Source organism: Populus trichocarpa, chromosome 13 (genome assembly GCF_000002775.5).
Source record: "Populus trichocarpa isolate Nisqually-1 chromosome 13, P.trichocarpa_v4.1, whole genome shotgun sequence".
NCBI classification, from domain to species: Eukaryota; Viridiplantae; Streptophyta; class Magnoliopsida; order Malpighiales; family Salicaceae; genus Populus; species Populus trichocarpa.
The window spans coordinates 910,072-934,842 of NC_037297.2; the positions used below are offsets into that span (position 1 = coordinate 910,072).

A 24,771-nucleotide genomic window follows, 5' to 3' on the forward strand; every position below is an offset into this window, starting at 1 on the left:
TAATATGTTAACCCAAATATAAATTCTAATTCTAATTAAATAGAATTAAATAAATTAAACAATTTAATTTATTATCAATTAAAAAATTGATTAATTTATATTTGAAGATCAAGGTTATCGTCTAGTAACGTGTCATGATTTCTCAAATATTAATAAAATTATTAGTGGTTAGACTAACCTTTCAGTGACTAGTTTAATTTCTCAGTATAATTAATATATTTTCATCAATAATGTTCTAATTAATTTAACATTAAAGCATGACGTATGTCCCATGCTTAATCGTGTTTGTTCTCTACATAATATAGTAATTGATCGTTTGAATAAGATTTGACACTCTTTTCAAATCTCATTCCACCTTGGCCAAGGATTTCTTAGTCAATACTATTTGAAAATAGATGGAATATTTTCTCTAATTCACATAGGGTAATAAATCTTTTCTTAATTACTTAAACACCTTCATATAGTTCATATTATAACTAATGTTTGTCATTTCATTACCTCGATTAAGATAATATGTAATGAAATTAAAACATAACATACTCTATATAAGATGATTTAGTGATCTCAAGTCTAAGGATCACTTGCATAACCGTCACGTGAGTCTTTTCATAGACATAAATGATCTCTTCATATGGAATTATCATGTGGGTTAGTTCAGTGCACATGTCTTATGGTAAACACCTACATATTAGTTCTAGATATTTTTTATATCTCAGCTTATAAAGCAATTGTTTCATTTCATAAGGAAAAAAACATAATATATACAAATCTTTATGGCTCTAATGAATTTTTAGTATTTAAGAGAGCATCAATCAAGAATATTTTAGGAACGATGCTTTGATGTAATATGAATCTTATAATTATAACAACTTTATAAATTTTTTTGCAGAGCATTTTTGTCTCATAGATTTTATCTTTTATTCTAGATTTATTAATCTAATATTATATGAATATTAAAAATAAATTAAGTTTTTATTAATAATAAATATATATTTACATGAATATATAGCTACAGAAGATATTAAATTAATAATTTTGGAAGCAAGGAAATCAAACATTTCAATGGAACATAACTTGCCTGGCATCCCTCAAAGTTAAAATGGTGGTTACATTGAATTTATATATTTTACCCTGCCATTTGAAACAGTTATACTTAAATTTCTTTATTTTTTTTAATGTTTGTTCTTCAAATCATCCATTTTCTGCTTTCCCTCTTCAACAATTTCTGCAGCCGAAGATTTCTGAGAAACCACTGATTCCTTCATTTCCATTAACTTTTGGATGTCCGCTTCAATTCTAGCTTCTTCAAATGTGAACTGTGACAGCTTTGATTCCTCTACTTGTAATGCTAGTTTCTCTCTCTCAAGTATTGCCAGGAAATCAGGATTTTCTTTGTGAAAATTTGCAAGTTCAGATTGAGCAGATTCTTTTGAAGACCCCATAAAAGAAATCCTGTCGTTGAGTTCAGCGAGAAGTTGCTTCATATCTCGCAGAATCAGGGTTTTTATGTCATCCCCCGAATAATGACAGATCAGAATGTCGACAGTTCTCTCCATGTCACTCAGTTGAGTAATATTGTCTAAATTGGACGTTATTAATTATTCATATATCTTCAAAGCTTCTTCCATTGCTTTTCAGTATTTACAGCTCTGTTGACAAGTGGTGTCCCTTTCTGTAATGGCACCCTGCAAAAGAACTACATAAGATTCCAACAGCGAAAAGGGATCCCAAGGAAAGAGAGTATATGATGCTCAGAAAGAAGATGATATCATGTAGAGTTCATCTCAGAGTGGCAATAGCATGGATTGAAGAAATAACGGACAACATTCAACACTGTTCACAAATCCAGCAAACCATGCTATGAAATAGACTGAACTTCACAGTGTGAAGTGAAATGGAAGGTAATATAGCCAAAGATCTACAGTGCCTTCTCGGACGGTCCTAAGGATATCTATAGGATCTCGCCAGGTGACAAACAATAAATCTTGTTTTCAACTCATTAATCTTCAGCTTTTGGGTCTCAAATTTCTTTAGTTTTCTATTGTTAGTTTCAGTCTCCTTGTAATTCTAGGAGTTGCTTTTTAAGTCCTGCCACTGTTGTATATGTTTGTTTGATTCTTCATTTATGCTGGAGTACCCATTACTTAACACGCAAGACATGGATTTGATGCTTGGGCACTTGAAATCTGGTGGGAAAAATGCAGGAATTTTTTACAAATAGCCAAGACTGACATGGAAATGAAAGTGGTTCATGGGTATGGATATCCAAGTCCAAGCTGCATTGTATTTTGAAATGATCCCTAATTCCTAAAGATTTTGACGTTTTGTTGATTATGAAATTCATTCATTTTCCAAAAAGAAACTGATTGAAAAATGGAGCTTCAAAGGATGGTTGCTCTCCCATTATTGCATCATCTATCGAACGTGAAGCATTATCACAAGGTAATGGAGTTCTATGGACCTTATCAGGACTGGGTTCTTGAGACCCCCCCAACACTAATGGATAGCGCATGCGAGGAGGAATCACTCTATATCTCTGAAGGAATGGGGCTGCATTGGGATCATTCTCATGACAATGTAGCAAATTAATTTTGTTAATCTTCCACCAACCATCCTTTTTCAAGGAAGAAGTTACTGAAACATTACATCCCTCCCTCAGTGATGGCCTACGTAATTTGTTTTTCTTTCCTCTTGACTTGTTGGCTCCCTCTTTACTACATACCATGCTGACAGTACATATTCCACCCTTGTTCTTATCCTTTCTTGAAGTTCTGGTTCTCCATTGAAACCCAACAGCCTTCGCATAAGATTTCAGATGCGGCACCAGTGCTTGCAAACAACGAAAAACCTGCCCATCATACGGTGATTGTGTTAAAGGATTTTCAGTTCCATTAGGCAAAGATGAGTGACCAGCTTCTTCTTTTTCTTTCCCCTCCTCCTCATCTTCCTCCTCCACACCCGATCCATCATTTGACGTTGATAGATGCTGTCGCTCAAGGAATGGGGTAGCACTCAGACCAATCTCATGACCAATCTGAAAATTTTTGATCCTCCACCAACCATCCTTGTGCAAGCTAGAAGAAATCCCCACATCACACCCCACCCTCAGAGAACTTGACCTTTTTCCCCGAGACTTGGCAGTGCCCTCTTTACTACATACTACGCGGACACCGCATATTAACCATTCTTATCCTTTCTTGAAGTTCTGGTTCTCCATTGAAATCCAGCAACCTTCGCATAAGAACGCAAATTCTTAAGCAGTACAAGTAAATTGAAAACTACCAAAAGCCTGTCCATCAAAAGGTGGTTCCATTAGAGGACAATCTGCTTCCTTTTCTTTCTCCTCCTCCTCATGACCTGATCTCTGCTTCTGAAGAAATGGGATTAAAACGACATCATATTGGATTGACCATGTTTAATAAGTTTGTTTATGATCCTTGCATGGAACAACTAGCATTCTAAGAATGATGTGATCAAAACAGCACACCAATTAATATTACCAATGATGCTGAAAAAAACGAAAAAACAAAAAGCACATGAATAAAACAAATATCAGGAGAGAAAAAAGTAGAGCAGCAAAAGGGCAAGTAAAAACCTACATTACATGTCATTCCAATTTGAGAAATATAACGTTGAATGTTGTTTTGTTTGATCAGAAGGCAAGAAGTACTACAAGGTTCACAATTACATGTATTTGCTAAACGAAAAGAAAAAAAAAATCATTTGAACAAAACCCTTTTGGCGTCCATCAAAGTCGCGTTAATGGTTGCATTTACTTTACTCATTTCATTTCTCTTTTGGAAACAACTGTACTCTGCCTTCTTGATGCTTTCCTCTATGTTCTTGAGCTCTTCCATTTTCTGCTTTCTCCTCTCAGCCCTCTCAGCTGCTGAGGTTTTCTGAGAAAGAACTGATTCTTTCTTTGCCATTAGTTTTTGGATTTCCAGTTCAAGTATAGCTTCTTCACTTGTGAGCTCTGAAAGACGTGATTCGTCAGCTTGTAATGCCAGTTTCTCTTGGTTTAGCTTAGCTGGCAGATCAGGATTTTGTTTGTGAAGAGACTCGCATTCAGATTCGGCAGATTTGATTGAAGACAAGAGAGATGGGATCTTATTTTTGAGGCCAGTCAGTTGTTTCCTTAGATCTCCCAGAATGGGGGTCTCTAACGCATCGCCTGAATGATGATAGATTGCGTCAACAGTTCTCTCCATGTTGTTCAATTGATCAGTTTCGTAGATGGACTCTATTGACATGTCCATGTATTGTTTAAGCTTCTTTCTCTGTTGTTCAACATTCACAGCTGGGCCATGGTTCTGTTGAGGAGTGAAGTCACCTTCTCCAATGGCATCCTGCAAAAGAAATACATAAGATTCTAACAGTAAAGCAAAGTGCTTTGGATCAAGACAGTAGGGACTATGAGTTCTGGATAATCTTGGGCTACAAATGAATCAGGAGTAGAAAATGCCCATCTGTTTGTCTTTGATCACCATGGTGCTCTTACATTTATCAGGTGCAGATGGAAAGAAATAACAGATAGAATTCAATTTCAACGGTGGTCAGGCACCAGATGATCTTGTTGAACAAATTGCTACATAGTGAAGTGCTGCCTACGACGGAAAGCTAAGGCTTTCTCAGTTAATACTCAAGATAATTTGTATCTCAAATTGTTCTCCAAAGCTTATGCTGTTTCTTTTATTCATTCTTTTGAAAAAAATAAAGAATACCTGATCATGCTCAGTGTTTACGGGATCTTCAGAGGATGGATACTCTTCTAATGTCATGTCATTCTATCAAGGCAAAATAAAATTTCAAGTTCAGTTTCCAAATCGCTTCATCATGGACTTAAATGGCTAAGTTGAAAGAAATGTTTACTTCATCAGCAGAGGGCTTCTGATGTCGCAACTTTGTCAAAGGCAGATCAACATCATCATCTTCTTCTTCTTCTTCTTCATCATCATCATCATCATCATCATCATCTTTTGATGATGATGATTCTTCGCAATCTTCTACTTCTTTTCCTTTTCCTTCTTTATTAGAAGGCAGATCTTCTGATGACGACGACGATGATTCTTCCTCTTCTACTTCTACTTCTACTTCTACTTTTCCTCCACCTCTTCCTTCGGGGGATGGTTCTAAAAGAGCTGAAACCATTCTTGCTCTACGCTTTGGAGCTGTCCACATAAATTATCATACCAACACTAACAGTTGAGTAACAGAACTCTAAAATGTACTTGAAAAGAGGGGAGGGGAGTTATAAGATACCTCTTTGCAACTTCTGAGTACGTGTTGCACGGCGTTTCTTATGCATCTTCCTGGGACCATTTCCAAACTTGGAAACAAAATGTTTCTTTGCCTCAGAGACATATGAAGCAACATTTGCCCAGCACCATAACCACCAAAAATCAAAGGCATGATCTGAAGATGGGAACCAATGAATCTGATTTACCTGTGACATCGCAGACTTTCTGATGAAATAGTCCTTCTCTGCATGCTTAAGAACATTAGCAGCCACAGTGTTCCTAGAATGCCAAGGCTGGTTGATAGTTTGGTAGAAAGGGACAGGAACTGATTGGAGGTGTCCAAGTTGCCTAGCAAACTGATTTGGGGAGTAAGGTTCAAGGAAAAATGAAGGAGGACTAAAATATGCTGGTAAATCTCGAGCAATGAGAACTGCTTTCCAGGCATCCTTTTCATCTCTAGTGTGTTTCTGATGAAGCGTGAAAGTACGGAACCAGTCAGCACCAAATTCCCTTTTAAGAAATGGGTTCCATTCCTCTCCTTGGCGTTTCCTTTTGTTGTCAGTTAAATAGTTGAAACATTCCCCGAAAGTTTTCTCGCAATGAACCTGGCTGAAAATTATGTAATCCCCATATGAGTATATGCTATTAAATTTTTGTTGCCTAGGGATTTGAAGATGTGTAGAAATACTACTAGCTGCAATAGGATTAAAATAAGCCTGCGCCCATAGCACGACCAGCCATAGAGGCCCACTCACATGTTCACTGAAATCTGATCTGAGAATGTTGCCTAGGCAATTATAGGCAAGGCCAAGTAAGAAGGGGGCAAGCGCTATTGGACCCTTTGCATGAAAGATGGTCTCAGCCACGCATTGAAAGCCCTTCAGAACCATGACTGAGCGATTGCAAACAACAAACTTGCATATCCAGTACAAGTAGAAAGCCATTTCCTCTTGTTCTTTATCTCTGAGCGCCATAGCTCTAGTCACAAAATTGCCGTAACTAGATACACCAATCCCTAGATAAGTGTTCTTTACATCTGGCGGGTCAGTCCCTAATGTAGATAACTCAATGCCAACTGGGGAACAACTGGTGATTGCGACCACATCCTCCATTGTTATGCCCATCGGACCTTCAGGGAGGAGGAAAGCATTGCAACTTTTGTCCCAAAAACACATGAGTGCAGACATGAGAGGACTGTCAAAGGAAATGAGACGTGTAGACAGCATAATCGCTTCATAAATTCGGAGGTCACGCCATTTCTGTTCAAGTCTCTTTTCCAACTTCTTAACCCAATTACAGTAAGTTTCATCTGGTAGATGCCATCCAACAATTGGGCTGGAATTTTTGCACCAACTATGCCACGAAACCAAACTTGAGAAATTCTGCACCAGAATTTTGGCTTTCTCAGAAGGGTAATATTTAGACAACCTTGCAGCCACAGGTTTGTTATCTTCTTCAACAGATGATGGCGAATCAAAACACGGACCAAGCTTGTAACACCGAGCCGAACCCGAACCCAAACTCAATGAAGTTGCTGTGTCATGTGATTCATAAGCCTGCTGAACCTCAAGATTAGCAGCACCTGAAACCAGTGCCAATTCCTGAATTTCACCGCAATCACCTACTAGGCTAGGTACTGTACAAATCCTTGAAATCTTTGAATTATTAACCATAATTCAGTTCGCACCCTTTCTCCCCCTTTGTACGGCAAGAAAAGAATCCGCTAAAATCACATCAAAATACGCTTCACTTGGAGTTACTAATACTATTCTGATTCCGATCCAGTCCAAACTAGCATTTAATTTACATGAAATCAAGCCTGCTGTAATAAATAATTGATGTTACCAAAACAAAATCCCCATTTTATCTATGATTCCAATTCTTATTTTCTACGAAGAAAAAGAGATTCCCACTTCAATATCTCAAGTTCTTAAGTGAACCAAACTTATAGCAAATTAACATGGGAAATCAGTAGTCTATAAACCAGTGCGATAATCATTAAAGAAAAGGAAGAGAGAAGATTCTTGACCTGGAATAGTGGAGATGGCTGGTCAGCTAGATGAAGGAGAAACACAGGTATAGGCAAATGCAGTGCTGCATTAAAGGGCACTTCTTGCCGAAAAAGTAGAGTGTAGAAGTGAAGAAGAAGGGGAGACTTGCTAGGGGTTGGGGTTTAGATTTTACAGACCCTATTAAGTGGAGAAAGACTCCACTTTTTTTACCAAGTCGAGCAAACCCAATTTTTTTTAGTTAAATACAGTTTGAAACTTAAAATTAATATGTAGACAAACGAGCACTTTGTTCTTAGATTTCCTTCCCACGTCCCACCTATTTTTGGAAGTAATATCAACACATTCAATGATTTTCATTAGACGTGTTTAAAAAAGTTTACTCATATATAATATTTGTATTTTTTTTAACTCTATTTAATTTATCAAAATCAAATAATATATATAGTACAGATAATAATGAATAAAAAAACCTAAGAAAAAAATATCATTGATAAGATAACGAGTCAGAATTTTAAAATTTGATCAACTCAATCCAATCCAGATACATTATATTTTTTTAATTTTTACATTTGATATTTTATGAATTGTGTATTTATTTTTATTTTATTTAAAAATCTCATTGTTGAAAGGTAGGAGGAGGTAATTAGAATATAATCACGATAAATATTTTGAAAATTTAATTTAATTTTAAAAGTGTCATCACACCTTTAAAAATTAGTGATATAAATTTAACTCTTGATATCTATAATATTTATAAAAGAAATTAGCCAAGCTCATTATATTTAATTCACTCAAATAAAAAAATTAAATATATATAATTTATAATTTATAAAATATTAAAAATTGAATTAAATAAAATTATAACTCAAACTCAACCCAACTATATCAATAAACTTCACTAATTTTCATACAAAAATGTCTACACTAATTCAATATTAAGACAAATGGTTACAAAATATTTTAGTTAAAATGTTTTTATATTCTTTTTAAAATATTATTTTTTTATATATGTATTATCGAGCTTTCCAGCTCATTTTATTCCGTTGACAAATCAAGATCAGTGTACACGTTAAAATGCTGACGGTTTCTATATATATATATAAGATGCGATAAGATCGGATAATTTTAAATCATCTAGAAATTAAAAACTAATATTTAACTTAATTATATGTATATATCAAAATGCATTATAGCGATATGAAAGGTATATTCAATATATGAAAGGCATATTCTTAATATACATAAAAAAAACTAATTAATTTGTAATTGATGTTTGCATGCTATAATTGTTCAATCATGCTCATATTTTTAATTATAAGTGCAATAAAAAATATTTAACAAGCACGTCTTAGATAGGACTATAAATGTATTATATATTATAATATATAAAATAAGAAATAGGATTTTATATTATTATTGAAAAACATTTCATGCATGATAGTAAAAATATATTATAATTATAACTGGTAAGAAAAGAACAGCGTATATTCAAACTGACTGCACCATTATTCAATTTACCTTTGGTTTTTTCAATTGACTCCATCTTGACTCGGTGAAGGAAGCAACAAAGAGCAAGATTATTGTACCAAATCCACCATTTGTGCATTAGGACTTGTCAACTTAGAAAAGAGATTGTATAAATAATTTCAATCCAGTCCTAAAATTACATAAATTCAATCAAGATTTTCAAAATTAAAATGATTTGGACTCAAATTATGAAAATTAGAAAGTTGGAGGGCTTACAAATTCAAGTTATGTAGGCAACTTAACTGATGAAAAATCAAAAATAACATCAAGTGCAAATGCACTGAACTAGATTAAAGTACCCAGATAGTCTTTAGAGTTATTAAACGTGACATAGTCTATTGGGTCCAACCAGGACCTAGGATCCAGGAATGAATTTTATTTTATTTTTTATTATTTAATATTAATGTTTTTAAAAAAATATTAGTTTTATGATTTTTTTTAATTTTTTTTCTATCAACTCGGGTTTGGCTGGTTAACTCGAGACAATTCATCTTTTATTGTCTAGCTAAGTTATATATATATTCATTCTACTAACCTAGGTTAACTTATGTTAATTATTTATTTTTTTATCAAATTTTATTTTTTTATATTTAATTGGTGAAAAAAGGTTTTTTTATTTTATTTATAGTGATAGCTTTTTTCATAAAATCAATTTATTTTACTAGCTAGAGTTATAATCCCAGTCGTAAATTAAAAAAACAATACTTTCGACACCATAACATCAATTTTTTTATTAAAAAAATAATATGGTATTTACCAAAAATGCAAGTGAATGTTGCACTATCTTCAGCTACCATGCATGTCTCTGAAGGCTCTATCAATCATAAAACTATTCTTCCTGTTGATGCTGAGAGCTATAATTTTGAAAATCATTGACATCTTCATTTGCTGTCACACCCACTTGAAATCTCTTTCCTGCTTTTCCAAGCAAACTAGTTGCTGCAGCATTGTTAAATTAATTTCCTTCTCCATTGACAGTACCCTCCACCTTTTGAAGCAAGATAAGGTGCTAGATAATAACCTAGTTTGTAACTAAAATTGTACATTAAACCTAACTTGATCCTCTTCCCACCACTATAAAAACCTCACTCTATCCCTTCGTTACACACATCAACACTTCAACGATCGATCGAGCTTAATTTGCATTGGTATTTTAGTACTATTGTTTCAAGATATCAGAGAATATAAAGATGAAGCAACAGTACTACTCACTCTTCTCCTTTTCATTTTTCCTTCTTTTCCTCCATTGTACCACTACCTTTGCTCAGACGTCACCAGCTGCAACCCCAGCACAGGCACCAGCTGTAGTTGTAGCACAACCTCCAGCTGCAACCCCGACACAGGCAGCTCAACCACACGGCATCACAAACGTCACCAAAATCCTTGAGAAGGCTGGCCATTTCACGATCTTTATTCGCCTTTTGAGATCCACCCAAGAGGAAAACCACTTATTCTCCGCACTTAATGATTCAAGCTCTGGTGTAACCATCTTTGCACCAACTGATAGCGCATTTTCGGAACTCAAATCAGGAACTCTCAACACTCTAAGTGATGGTGACAAGTCTGAGTTGGTGAAGTTCCATGTAGTTCCTACTTTCTTATCGACCTCCCAGTTCCAGACCGTAAGTAACCCTCTCGGAACATGGGCTGGAACAGGTAATAGGTTACCACTTAATGTCACAAGTTATCCAAACTCAGTGAACATAACCACAGGACTTACCAATACCAGTTTATCCGGCACGGTATACACGGACAACCAGCTAGCCATTTATAAGATTGAGAAGGTGCTACTTCCTAAGGACATTTTTGCTTCAAAGGCTCCAGCTCCAGCACCGGTGGCACCTGCACCAGAAAAGCCTACAAAGGCAGTTCCTGCAGCAACCGTAGAGAGTCCCGTGGCCCCTGTGGATACATCTAGTGCACTTATGTTCACACAAAATCATGTGGTGGGATCAGTTGCCATATTTGCTGCTGCAATGTTTGCTCTGTAATGTAAAAGGTTATGAATCTTGAGATGATATTTGTTGGGGCTGGGTCTGGTTTTGATGTTTTATTTTCCTGAGCTGTATATATTGAATCTGTTGAATAATTCCGATTTTATCTTGAATCCAGTTTTTATGCTTTGAGTTTATGATTAAAATTGAGTTAAAGATTTTATTTAATTTCTCGATACTTATTTTATTTTATTTTTTTACTATCATCCGAGTGTCATCATCTCCTACGATGGAGGTTGGATTGTTGAATCAATATTCATACGTATTAATATTTAATTTGTTTAATTTTATAAGTATTTTTTTATTATATTATTAAATAAAAAATAATTTTAAAAATAAAGTTTTTAACTCATTAGAGTCCATAATTAAAAATCACAAATTTTTTTTATTGATATATCTCTTATTTATTTTAGTGGACACAAGATTTTTAAGAATCATTATTTTTTAAAATATATTTTATAAATATTAAAAAGAGTTAAAAAAAAATATCAAAATGATATTTAAAAATAAGAAATGAAGAGGAAGTAAATCTAAGTAATTAAATAGTAACATCTTCAAGTCCATAAATCAACAACCACATATATATATTCACACATCAGTCACAACATATCATCAAATTAATCCTTGATAATTAATTTATTTTATTTTTTATTTCAACCCTTGAACTATAATGTATTTTGATTGACATCTTTTATATTATATTTTATCCAATACAATCATTAAATATCATATGTAAACCACATGCTTAAAAAAAAGAATCATTAAAGAATATATATAAACTACCGATGGCTAATTTGATTATGATTTTTCTACATTGTAAATTATTTTTTTGTCACAATATTATTAGTGGAGGTTGATTTTGAAATTTTTTTAACCAATTTTTTTATAATACTTTGATATTTTACAAGAAAACATATTCAACTCACATAATTTTATTTAATGGAAAAAAATAGAATATAATAAAAAAAATCCATCAAAACAGTACCCTATATTTCGAAGGTTAATTTTTAAAAACATTTATTCAATTCGAAGGTTAAATTTTTCGTAAAAAATCTTTCAGAGAGTGTCCATCAAAAACCTTCAAAATTCAGAGAAACTTTGCACAGATTAGCTCACAAAACATATTTATAACTTTCCAATCAAGATTAAATATCATATTAATAATAATGTACTCCACATTTCACTAATAGGAAAAAGAAAATGTAACAAAAAATCAGTAATTGGAGGACTGAATCAAGAAACTATACAAAGTTGGGGGACTTATAATGAGGTTTGCCCAGAAGAAAGACACAACAACACATGGCAACAGAAGCAGAACACCAAGTGCTTGAACCTTCTAGCTCCTCCTTGAACCATTTAGACATTCATCATCTTTCTAGCTCCTTCTAGATATAATCCCAAGAGGAAAACCCTTCTCTATATAAGAAGACCAATCAGCGTCAACCCTTCATCGAGAACCAAGAAACACCATGCACACAGCAAGCAAGATGAAGGCCATTGACGACAAGAAGGACACAGTGGTGATAAAGACAGTGAGCCGAGATGCAGAAGGAAAGAAAAAGGTGGAGAAAGCCGAGCTGAAGACACACAACATAGACACCATCAAGTACGTGGAGAAGAAACTGATGGACAAAGGGGTGATGCGCATGGAAAGGCACCCTGTAGATGGGAAAGGTGGGATAGGCAGGCCACCACCCAAGTCAGGCCACGGAGGGAAATTCACATGGGAAGGACCGTATGATGAGGCGGAGATCGAGCTGGAAGCTGCAGCACCGCCTGCTATCGATGAGAAGGATCCCAACTATGTAGATGAGGTGGTGGAAGAGAAGATTGTGAAGGGTGAAGAGAAGGATGTGGCTGGTGTGGTTGTTGGAGAAATTGAGGTGGCTAAGGCTGTTGAAGGAAGGCATGGTGTCGCTAGGGTTGAGGTTGACCCTCGTCTGGTAATTGATAATTAAGGATGTACTGTTTTGTTAATTTTGAGAAATGTAAGGATGTTGTTAAAAGATAAATAACTAATTATGTGAACTATTAATTAAGGGGTACTGTTTTTTAATTTTCGTTAATTAGCTTTTGCATGTGTTGATTAATTCTTAATTTGGTTAGGATTAATGTTTATTTTTTTAACACTTCTATTTTTTTAAGTGTTTTATCAAATAAATTTTATTAAAATTACGATGAGATGGATTATTTTATATAAAATAAATAAATAACAGTTTTTATAAATAAAAATTAAGTTATTTTAGTTTTTATAAAATACAATTAATGTAATTATATGTAAAGCTTAATAAAAGTTATTTTTTTATATAATTAAGTAAAAAGCAGAAACTATTTTAATAACAAACGATATCTACAAACCAGATACGAGAGATCTCTTGTTTCTCCATGAAAATTTCATTTAGCAAAGAATCAAGAAAGCTGAAAACGGAGGTGCAAGCAAAACAGAGGATGAAAGAACATGTCGATAAATCTATCTACAAGAATCATATGAAAGTGCCAGTTTAACTAGCCAACAAATGAAAGAAAGCCTGTCCACCATATATATTCTTTTCAATGTTGTTTTCAGTTTAATCTACTGTCTCAGCAATGCTACAGCAACAGCACATAGATTACCTGAAGTTCATTGATTGATCAAAAGCCATGTACTGTAAGCTCACATTACAAGTCTTAGGAAAAGGGAAATGAAAGATTTCACTTGAATAAAACCCTCTTGGCATTCATGGAAGTTGCTTTCACTTGACACGCATCTCTTTCTGCCATTGGAAACAAATGTGCTCATCCTTCTTGACTTTTCCATCTGTGTTCTTCATCCCTTCCATTTTCTGCTTTGTCTTGTCAGCATTCTTTTCATTCGAAGTAATCTTAAAAACAGCCGATTCTTGCTTTGCAGTTAGTGTTTCAATCTCCGTTTTGAGACTTCTTTCTTCGCAACTGAACTCTGAAAGATTCGATTCTTCATCTTGTAAATTTAATTTCTCCTGGTTTAACATTGCTGTGAAGTCAGGATTTTGTCTGCAAAGAGGATCTAGTTCAGCATTAGCAGAATTTATGGAATCCGTGAGAGAATGGATCTTATCCTGGAGACTAACTAGTTATTTCCTCAGATCTCTTAGAATTGAGGCCTCTAAGGCATCCCTTGAAATATAATAAAGAGTGCCAACAGCTTTCTCCATGTTACTCTATTCATTATCCTTGAAAATAGATTCTACAGACATATCCGAATATCTTTTCAGTGTCTTTCTGCACTGTTCAACATCTGTAGGGACTGCTCTTGTGGTGCCCCTTTCTTTAACGGCATCCTGCAAAAGAACTACATCATCAGAACAAGATTTTAAAGCAAAACAAAATACCCTGTCACTGTGTCACACCATCAGGAATATTTACGAACAAAAGTTCTTAGGATGTTAAGAAAAGTATGAGGACCGCAGATATCAATTATCTTGGGCTAAAATGAATCTGCAAAGGACATCCTTCCATTTTGTTCTCCTTAGATTACCAAGATGATCATACATTTATCATGCATGTGACGAAAGAAATAACTTATTGCATGCAACTAACAATGTGTTGGGAATTTCCATGAATGATTCTTCTATGAAATAATCAAATGGTAGACATGCTGATAAAGACCTCCTACATTTTTTAGAGCTAGAGATACTTGTAGGATCTATTTAACAGATGGAATAAATTTCCTTTGCAGTTCATTAGATTTTAGTTTTCTGTAGTCTCTTTGTAAGAGTCCAGTGTGTCCTAGCTCTGTGAGAAAATGATTCACATATTTTGAATGAAAAAAGCAACAGAAAATTAAACTTCAATGTCGTGCGTGTTAAAAGGAAGTTTCAAAGGATGGATACCTCTTCCATGATTGCACCATTCAGTCAAGGCAATAAGAATTTAAAACTCAGCTTCCGAGTTAGTAAATGGAGTTAAAGGCCAAGTTGAATACAGCGATTGCCTCACATGTAACAGATTTACGAGGTTGATCCTTTTTCCAAGTTTTCAGTGCCTTCTTCTTGTTCTACAACTACTATTTTTTGTTCCTCCTCCTTTTCCTCCTCCTCCTCTTCTTCCTCTTCTTCTGCTTCTCTTTCACTGCCTTCCTCTGCTTCTTCCTCTTCCTCCTCCTCTTCTTCTGATGCATATCCTTCCACGTCAACAGAAACGCTTCTCCTTCTGCGCTTCATATATCGGTCTGTTGATAAACGATCAAAAATATTAATGCTTGAATGGTGGAAAAGGGAGTAAAACAATAAGCTATCTCTCTGCAATTGTTGCGGTAGTACCCCAGCTCGTCTCTTATAGGTCTGTTTGGGAGCACTCGAAATCTGAAAACAAGTTTGCCCTGAACCTTTGAGAGATTCGGAACAACTTTAGCCCAGTAGCCTGACCACCATGAGGTAAAGGCTGTATCAGAAGATGGGGACAGACGAATTTGATGAACATGTGAAATGGAAGATTTCCTAGTCAAATAGTTCTCCTCAGCGTGCTGAAGAAAAGCAGCATCCATAATTTTTCTACGATGCCAAGGCTGATTGATGGTTTGGTAGAAAGCGACTTGCACTGATTGGAGATGTCCAAGTAGCTGGCAAACTGGTTTGGGGAATAAGGTTCAGGGCAAAACCATGAAGCATTAAAATATACCGGCAGATCATGAGCAATAAGAACAGCTTTCCAGGCATCGTTTTCATCTCCAGTGCGTTGCTTGTTTAGTGTGAAATTGCAAAATCAATCTGCACCAAATTCCCTTCGGAGACATGGGTTCCATTCCTCTCCTTGATGTTTCTTTCCGCTGTGAGTCAGACAGTTGAAGCATTCTTTGCAAGTTTCTAACCTCAACAGGACCAAAATAATCTTGTGCCCCCAGCAACTCTAGCCATGAAGGCCCTGTTACAGGCTTTCTGAAAATTGATACAGTTATAGACATAGCCCAGTAAGAAAGAGGCCAGCGCTATGGGACCTTCCGCGTTCAATTGGCCCCATTTGATCATTCACTGGGAATTGCAAACAACATATCCATGAAATCATAATTGAATCCAGAATGTGATTGAAAATCATATAATGTAGCTCGTAACAAGGAAAAAGAAAACACAAATTAATGTAGCATAGTTTTGAAATCCGGCCCGGCCCAGCAGGTCGATCTAGGACCTGGCTGACCCGAGGTTGGAACCAGGCCGGGTTTTAAAAAAATAGAGGAAGTCGAAACCCGGGGTGACCCGGCGACCCGGCTGACCGGGTAAGACTCGGTCAAAAACCTGGTTGCAACCCGTTGACTTTTGTTTTGTTTTACTAAAACGACATCATTTTGATTTTTAAAAAAAAAATAGAATTAACCCGGGTAACCCGATGATCTGGTCAAAACTCGAAACCCAGGCCAAGTTTAAGGCTCTATTAGTGCGCATAATGCTTATCAAAAATATTTTTAATTAAAATAATATTTTTTATTTTTAATGTTAGCAAATTAAAATCATTAAAAAAAACTAAAAATATGTTAATTTAATATTATTATTTTTTTGAAGAAAAAACTAAAAAACAAACTCAGTCTTTTAAATTTATGCTATGCCTGCATCGATCTTCTTAAACATGTCCATGGACCATGTAACTAGGATGTGATCTTTATTTTTATATTTTTCATTCAGAACATCTCCACCTACTTCATTAATATAAGACACCACTGTCATGTACTTTGAATAGACAATATTCAAGACACCACTAATTTCTTCAAATTCTGAGCCCTATGACATCGTTTACTCTTTAGACGGCATCGTTTTGTGTGCAAAACTTGCAACCCAAACTCTTCTTTTCGTTGCTTAAACGTTATGGCAACCATTAGATCCACATCCCCTGCAACCAGGTGTCCCTTCCTTGTCAAGGACCAATCAAAAGAAAAGGGACCATCAATGTGGTCGGGTCAATCTCAATGAAATACCCATTTGGAGTTTATGAATTGTATTGATATGTACTGAGCTTGAAGGTATATCTAATTGTGTGAATTTTCTGAAGTACCCATTTCTGTTAACATTTTTTATCCTTAGAGTTGGAGGATAAATTTGTAAAGTTCTCGAGCGTCCATGAATGATGATTGAAGGCTAGCTCAAGCTAGCTATCTATCTACTCTTCAAAGTTCAAACCACAAAGAGACTGATCCATTACATTTATCGAAACTTTCTGCACCATGTTTAGCATAATTACCCTTTTTGGGATACTAGGTAAAGTTGTGGTGACCAATAATTTGAGCTTGAATATCTTCTTGTAGTTTTAGATTTATGCAACGAAAAACTCATGAACTTTGAGCTTCTTCTTTATTGTGTTTACAGGCAACATCACCACTGGTCTAGTTTACCTCTCTCCAGCGTAAGAGCTGATCGTGTGTGTCTGTGTGTGTGTGTGAAAAATCAAGATAGTTGTTTTGTAATGTAAGTTTTCCAATGAAATATTGATATGTGGAATAAACTTTCAGGAAAACGTTTTGGAGAATTGCAAGGAACAGATCAACTGAAGAGTTTGAAAGCATCCCTTACATTTGCAAGTTACTTAACGCATACCAGTGGGTCTACTATGGAATCATCAAGCCGAACAGCGTGCTTGTTGCGACGATTAATGGTTTTGGTGCTGTGGTTGAGCTTGTTTTCATCGTGATATTTCTGATGTTTGCATCTACTCAGAAAATAAGGGTAAGTTTCGATTTAAAGAGTGAAGCCAGTACCCGTGTTAATGTTCAAGAATAAATCAATATCTCTTCGTGATCTTGATCTTTTTCATCGTGTTTTTGTATGTAACATTAGGTTAGGACAGCCATACTATTTGGAGTTCTGGATTTGGTGTTTCCTGCAGTATCATTCTTGCTCATGCAGTTGATTTTACATGGACAATTGAGGATTGATATTTCAGGCATGTTTTGTGTTGTCTTCAGTATGATCACATATGGATCACCTCTTTCAGCTATGGTAAGATCATCAATTTCCCTTTAATTGTCATGTTCTCACCTCTTCGGTGTCAGAATCAATCAACTAATTAAGATTTAATCACTGTCATCAAACCCGGTCATGCTCGCTGGGTCAATCCATAAACTCGCTGATATAGAACCTAATTAACCAGGTAGAAGTTGATCTTGTCAAAATCCATCAATCCTATCAAAACACTATTTAGTTTTAACTTCTTAAAAATCAACATGTCTAACACGGGACTTGAGCTATGTCCGAGCTTGGTTCAATAATTGTGAAATTAATGTCTGGTCTGCTTGAAATGTACAGAAAACAGTGGTAGCAACGAAGAGTGTGGAGTACATGCCATTCCTGCTATCATTTTTTCTCTTCATAAATGGAGGAGTCTGGACTGTGTATGCCTTTCTTACAGAAGACTATTTTATTGGAGTGAGTTAGAATCTTCTCCCCGCCATCATTTAATTGACAGCATGATTGCTGTCTTTATTAATGAGTGCTGACAGCAACATGTTTTGGATCATATGTAGATACCAAATGGAACTGGGTTTCTTCTGGGGACAGCACAGTTGATTTTATATGTCACATACATGAAGCCTAGGTCCTCCGAGAAAATATCTGATAACTTGGAGGACGGAAGTAAACATGAGCCCCTTATCCCATCTTCCAATTTGGTTTCCTAGAAAAGTCGAGGATGGTGTGATGTGAGCACCATGTTTTTTTTTTATCAAAAATATCTCGGATATTTTATTTACCTTTTTATTTTATGTATCAAAGAAAAATAAAAAGAGTGGAAGATTATCTCTGTCTGCCAAAAGAATTGGCCTGATTTGTGGAGTTTCATTTCTTCATGTATGAATAATGAAGTTCCTTTTCTTTTTCTCATTTTCTCCTCCCTTTTTTTTCTCAATTTCATTATTAGATTTTTGTCGTCTAGGTTGTCTTTTAAGATGTTAAGTTGATCAAATTATGTTAAAGCAACTTTTATATGGTTTAATTTTAAATCCGGGTTAGGTAAAGAATTAGATCAAGAGATTTTAATATTAATCTACTGATCATTATGAACCAGTCAACTAGTTAAATCAGAAACGATACAGTTTGACCATGTTGTGTTTTTTACGGTGTTATTTCATAAAAAAAATTTGAACCTGTGTTATTTTGTTAATTTTTTTAATTTATTGTGTTAATTTTACAAAAGAAAATTCCAAAAGTTTTCTTAATTCTGGAGAGAAAAAACTAAAGAAAGACTTTTGACATTGTTATATTTTTTAATTTTTTTTAATTTTATCTTTCTATATTTATTTATTTTAAAATTAATATTGATGGTTTGTTTCAACGAACTCCCCGTGAGATTCTCAAGAGTGCAAAACAAATATCATTCGACTCATGCTTGATTTTGCCCAATATTATTTGGGTCTTTTGTTTCTCAAGAAATCAAAACTCGAGGGATTATAATTGACAAATGAAAAAAAATCAATCCTTTAAAAAAAAGAAAAAAAAAACAAAAAGCTATAGAGAGAGAAAGAGAAGGAAAATTGATCGTCAGCGCCACCGAGAAGAGAAATAACCGCCACACATGAATTATAATGGAAGTGATCGGTAGACACAATTAGAGACACCAGGACCCTTTTTTGAGATCGGAGGACGCTACTCGTGCTGCCATAACACATCAGGTCCTCCACACGTGCCAAAGATTTTTTTTGTCTTTTTTTACTTTGGTCCCTCATTGTATAAAAAGTAAAAACTCATCACTTGATTCTCGAATTTCATTCCACGTGAGTCCAAACCCTTTTCTTTTAATTTAATATCTATTTATCCAAAACATCTTCAATACGGCTCAAAATCCATCCAACTCAATCCTAGTGTAGGCCCAATCGGGAAGAGAATGATGGTAGGGGAATAAAAAAAAATAGATGATTGAGTGGTTTAGCGTATTATATGATCGTGTCCATGACATGGATCATGATTTTTAAGTCTAACCTAGGTTAACCAAAGATGGCTTGTTATGTCTCTACATCAAAATTAAAACAATAAAATATATCATGCTGATTTTTTTAAAAGATGACTCGTGTTTTTATCGGTTATTTGGGTTGTCTCTAACCCCATCAAACCAACATGATTATATCGAAACAGCTCCTAAATGGTTAATTTAATGCTTGATTTATGCAAATAATCGGGTGGGGAGATTAAAATTTGACATGTTAGATAAATTTTAATGATATTGCAAAAGAATTATCCATACTCTAGCTTTTTATTATTATTTTTGCGTTCAATAAAACAAAGTAGTTTAAGATTTTCATCTTCTAAATTTGTTTTTACTCGTATCCGCTACGACCGGGTTATCTTTGTGTAGTGTTTACAAAAACAAACTTATAATGATGTCACTGACACCTTGAAATCTGTATCTGCAGCGAATCGCAGAAAACAGAACTAGTTAATTCTATAACCTAAGCAGAACTTGGACTTTTCAAGAGCATTTTTCAAAATTCTGCAATCTGCACCAGGCTAATTGAATCACCCCACTAGTAACCTCTGCTGAAGAGGATTTGCCAGGCACACCTTCAGCCTTCTGTTCCTTACCGTCCACAGCCTATTCGAATTTTAGCACACCAAGAGAGAAAGCTTTTCTGCAAACAAAATTTTATGAACACAGCACCAAATGCCAGCAGACAGCAAATTAATGATATTAAAAAGAGATGTTTTTTTTTAGTTTAACGTGGGTGTCTGGGCCAGCTTGCGCGCACCTCGACTAATCCCACGGGCCCTGAAGTTAACGACCATGTAAACCTCCAGTGGCCATCATATGAGCAACCATAAGGTTTGAACCTGAGACCATAGAAGGAGAAAAAAAAAAAAAAAAATGTTTTTGATTTGATAGGCAATGAACCTGATACAAAGAAAAGGTACCTTCATTGGGCATACAATGTTTCACCAACGAGTCAACAAACCACTTTTCAACAAACCATTTAGGCTAACTATTCAACGAAACATTCCCTCCAGTGGCATTCCCCTGGCAAGCAAGTACTGCTAATTTTTCACCCAAAGTTGTCGATCCTTTCCCAAATCATTGGAAAGATTCGACTGAATTCCCTTTCTCGAAGGTGATTGTCGGACTAATTATGATACAGGAGAAATTACTGATACAAGCATGTGATTAATATAAGTACTCTATTTTATAACTTGAGAGATAACTATCAGAAAGATCATAGGATCTTGTTAAATTATTTGGAAATGATGTTTGATGTCATTCCCTCTAGTTTTTAATTCATGTCATGTTGAAGATTTCTTAAATTACTATATCATGAAATTGCTTAAATAATTCCCACATGATTCATGTCTCTTTTTCTATATATATAGGAAGTTAACAAGTCAATTCATAGGTAATATTTTTCTTTTCTTTTCTTGATAGAATGTAAAGAACAAAACATTTTAAAGAAAAGAAGATCGGTTTTGATCAATTTAATTATGATTTAATTGGTTAAATTAACTGGTCAATAATACAAATAGTTCAATTAAAATACAATAATTATTTTACTATGGAGAACATTAGCACTATGCTTTTAATAAAGTCGCCATTAGACCTTCAAGAAAAGACATACAGAGACGAGAGATGATTGAGTAGCACTAACTTGCATGGTGGATGAGCTCTAAAGCCACATGTAGTTCTACCTAATTTTCAAAGCTAGGCTTCAGAGACTCTCCTCCAGCAAATTCTTCGTCTTCTTCTTCTTCTTCTTCTTCTTCTTCTTCTTCTTCTTCATAATCCCTATGATCAAGCTTCATTCAACAAATTAAACCCCACGATATATACAATCCCTTTTGAGACAATTACATCATTTCGACAGCATGGAAAGTCTCAGTTTGATTATTGGAGCACTAGGTAAAAGAAAATGTTTTGGCTGGTTTTTGCAACTATATATATTTCCATTCAAAGAAAATTAACTAAATGGATCTTTGCTAATATATATATGTTATTACGTACAGGTAATATTATTTCAGTGTTACTCTTTCTTTCTCCTGTGTAAGTAAATTAATCTATGTTCATCCTCGTAATCTAGAATATTGATCTCTTTTCTAGTCATTGACAAGTTCAGATGATCAACCCGTATTTTGAATATTTCAGGGGAGTATTTCGGCGTATTTTGAAGCATCGATCGACTGAAGAATTTGAGAGCCTTCCTTACATTTGCACACTATTAAACTCTTCCCTGTGGACTTACTATGGTATTATCAAGACTGGAGAGTTTCTCGTGGCCACTATAAATGGGTTTGGTGTTGTCGTTGAGATTGTTCTCTTGACATTGTTCCTTGTTTTTGCACCTCCAAGAATTAGGGTATTGATCTTTTCGAATTTTATTCATCACAAAAAAATGCTTTAGAACCGAGAGATCATTATCTCATGGATTTTCTGTTCTAATACTCTACCGAGAGTTATAATTATTTATCAAATTTGTTTCTATTTAAAGAAAAGCTATTGGATCAAATGACAAAAGGCATTTTCTGGTTAAGTACTCAATGTCATGATCATGAATTCGTGACAATTGATGTAAAATATGGAATATATTATGTTGATGAATATATATGCTGACCATTCATGACAAATTACTTGTAGGCAAAGACTGCCATGCTTATTGGGATTTTGGATGTGGGGTTTCTAGCAGCAGCAATATTGGTTTGCCAGTTATTATTGCAGGGTGATATGAAGATCGATATCATAGGATTCTTGGGTGCTGGACTTAACGTTGTCATGTATGGTTCTCCTCTTGCAGCCATGGTAAGAAGAAGCTCTGCCTCTTCCTCGATAGTTAATTAAAACATTTCAATCTGAAGTTGACCTGGTTTCATCCTATTAATCCAGCGGGTCGATTCACAATTCAGTTAAATTTGTTGATTTGATTGCAGAAAACAGTGGTGAGGACTAAAAGTGTGGAGTATATGCCTTTCCTCCTCTCCCTTTTCGTTTTCTTGAATGGAGGGGTGTGGACTTGCTACGCCGTGCTAAAGAAAGATTGGTTTCTAGGAGTATGTACAACGACACCATGATCATCTTCTTCTTCATGATATTTATTATTAATATATAATACAATATAACATAATATTTTATAACACAAACAAATAACTTTTTTCCTTTATTTATTTAAATATATATTTTAAAAAAAATTATAAAAAATAATGTTGATTGACCATGATCAATACATGGCCCATTTCATAATCCTACTTTTTCTTCTAATTGACAAGCAATAATCCACAATCATGTTCTTTTCTTCTTCTTTTTTTTATCATTTATCAATTAGGCTGCATTTAATTAATATATATATATATTAGAGCTTCTGTATTTATGAATTAGTAAGTGCTTGTACATATCTTGTCAAAAATTAATCCCATCCCATCATTTTGTAAACTTGAAGATTTTTTCATATTAGATTAATGTTAAATAATAATATATAGAATTAAGAATTAATTTAACAATCTAATATATAGTTAACCTATCTACTCATAAATTAATTAATCAGAGCTTGGGATTATTTATAGGTGGCAAATGTGGCTGGATTCTTTCTTGGAGCAGCTCAACTAATACTTTATGCAATATATTGGAAACCCAAGTCATCAAAGAATACAGCATCAAAGGATTCAGAGCATGGTTCACAGCATGAACACCTTTTACCATCTTCCAGCCATTTTAGAGAAAATAATGAAGCATAGAGGCCTTGCCTGTTGGTTGCGTGCATATCAATAGGACGAGACCAGATTGAATTGAACAGGATTTTTTTTTTTTTTAATGGGAGAAGGGAGGTTGGACAGAAATAAAATTGTTTGTTGGCATGTTTATGTGCAGTTAAACCTTTATAAATCAATACTTTTAAGATTATAAAAATGTATTAATTAATAATAAATACATCATTTAAACTTTAAGTTTAAGTCAGGACTAAATAGAAATGTTATTTAATAAAAGCTATTAATTTATCATATCAAATAATAATTAATGCAAGTGGGGTTGCATTGTTTTATTTGGACCGTATTTGTTTTTATGTCTAATTATATTTTTAAAAAATTTTAATTTTTTTTTTTTGAATTTATTAGTTTTTTTTTTTTTGTATTTCTAAATCATTTTGATGTGCTAGCTAATATCAAAAATAAATTTAAAAAAACTTAAAAATATAATTTTGATATATTTAAATAAAAAAATATTTTAAAATATAACACTTTTTATATGAAATATCGCATCATTGGGATTCCAGTACGGCAAGGATAGTATTTTCTTTTTTATATATAATATTAATCAACGGCTCATTGAATCTTGATCTACATGATAAAAATGAATTTCTCTAATTACATAATAAATAAATAAATTAGAGTATTCGATGAAAACCGGATCCAAACCCAAGACCCAATGAATCTTTCCAATCCGTTGGGGGGACAGTATCATGGTATTTGAAAGAACAATCATAACCCATCTCAAAGCTCAAAACTGAGAGCAAACAAGGACCCATTTCTTCGAAGCCTGTCTAGACAAGCCCTAACATCACCTTAAACCCAACAAGAAACCAGCCCACCTAACCTTAAACCAACCTAGGTTACAGGCCCATCTGCAAGAGTTTTACTTATTATTTGTTTTTGTGTTTTAATATAGTTTTTAAAGTAATTTTGGATGAGTTAAAACTAAAAATAAAAAATAAAAAAATTATTTTAATACATTTTAATTGAAAAAACATGTATAATGTAATGCGGTACAATCTATATTTTATTTCAATATAAAAATATTTGATTGATTAACACACATCGTAGCTTTGCATGAATTTTATCAAGATCATCTCTTGAAATCTTGGTTTTAAAAAGTTATAATTTATATATTTTTTAAAATCTATATTTTCAAAACACAACTGAAAATATTACCACAATGCAATGTGTTTGATAATGCAATGTATGTTGCTTTCGCAAAAGTAGTTTTCAATTTAAAATGTATCAAATATATTTATTTTAGATTTTTTTTATTTTTAACATTATCACATCAAATTCACGAGAAAATATCTATATATTATCAATTTGATATTTTAATTGTTTA

General features: G+C 34.1%; 6 protein-coding genes across 8 annotated transcripts; 4 read left to right on the plus strand and 2 right to left on the minus strand.

Moving 5' to 3' along the window:
• Positions 1–3,585: 3,585 nt before the first annotated feature.
• LOC7481720 (uncharacterized) lies at positions 3,586–7,480 on the minus strand. 3 transcript variants are annotated; one of them, XM_024583854.2, is made up of 5 exons: positions 7,270–7,480; positions 5,263–7,059; positions 4,873–5,171; positions 4,725–4,787; positions 3,586–4,349 (listed from the first exon to the last, which is right to left on the minus strand). In XM_024583854.2, exons 2-5 carry the CDS (start codon positions 6,911–6,913, stop codon positions 3,720–3,722), a joined length of 2,643 nt encoding a protein of 880 aa, XP_024439622.2. In that variant the 5' UTR covers positions 6,914–7,059; positions 7,270–7,480; the 3' UTR covers positions 3,586–3,719. The 3 variants fall into 3 exon arrangements, with proteins under 3 accessions (XP_024439622.2, XP_024439623.2, XP_002319505.3); XM_024583855.2 differs by having other exon boundaries at positions 5,263–7,062; XM_002319469.4 differs by having other exon boundaries at positions 5,263–7,480.
• A 2,362-nt stretch (positions 7,481–9,842) lies between these two features.
• Positions 9,843–10,919, plus strand: LOC7481721 (fasciclin-like arabinogalactan protein 12). The gene has a single exon (XM_002318947.4). It carries the CDS (start codon positions 9,970–9,972, stop codon positions 10,768–10,770), a length of 801 nt encoding a protein of 266 aa, XP_002318983.1. The 5' UTR covers positions 9,843–9,969; the 3' UTR covers positions 10,771–10,919.
• Positions 10,920–11,888: 969 nt separating this feature from the next.
• Positions 11,889–12,812, plus strand: LOC7478932 (uncharacterized). Its single transcript, XM_002318948.4, has one exon. It carries the CDS (start codon positions 12,243–12,245, stop codon positions 12,729–12,731), a length of 489 nt encoding a protein of 162 aa, XP_002318984.2. The 5' UTR covers positions 11,889–12,242; the 3' UTR covers positions 12,732–12,812.
• A 693-nt stretch (positions 12,813–13,505) lies between these two features.
• On the minus strand, positions 13,506–15,750 carry LOC112323876 (uncharacterized). The gene is made up of 7 exons (XM_052446504.1): positions 15,728–15,750; positions 15,602–15,668; positions 15,412–15,471; positions 15,054–15,352; positions 14,799–14,943; positions 13,987–14,072; positions 13,506–13,785 (listed from the first exon to the last, which is right to left on the minus strand). The coding sequence occupies exons 1-7, from the start codon at positions 15,748–15,750 to the stop codon at positions 13,506–13,508; spliced, it is 960 nt and encodes a 319-aa protein (XP_052302464.1).
• Positions 15,751–16,627: 877 nt separating this feature from the next.
• LOC7478933 (bidirectional sugar transporter SWEET16) lies at positions 16,628–18,593 on the plus strand. The gene is made up of 6 exons (XM_002318949.4): positions 16,628–16,976; positions 17,085–17,121; positions 17,228–17,441; positions 17,553–17,714; positions 18,021–18,140; positions 18,239–18,593. Exons 1-6 carry the CDS (start codon positions 16,943–16,945, stop codon positions 18,389–18,391), a joined length of 720 nt encoding a protein of 239 aa, XP_002318985.2. The 5' UTR covers positions 16,628–16,942; the 3' UTR covers positions 18,392–18,593.
• A 2,689-nt stretch (positions 18,594–21,282) lies between these two features.
• Positions 21,283–23,583, plus strand: LOC7478934 (bidirectional sugar transporter SWEET17). Its single transcript, XM_002318950.3, has 6 exons — positions 21,283–21,588; positions 21,693–21,729; positions 21,832–22,042; positions 22,321–22,482; positions 22,611–22,730; positions 23,241–23,583. Exons 1-6 carry the CDS (start codon positions 21,555–21,557, stop codon positions 23,409–23,411), a joined length of 735 nt encoding a protein of 244 aa, XP_002318986.2. The 5' UTR covers positions 21,283–21,554; the 3' UTR covers positions 23,412–23,583.
• Positions 23,584–24,771: the final 1,188 nt, after the last annotated feature.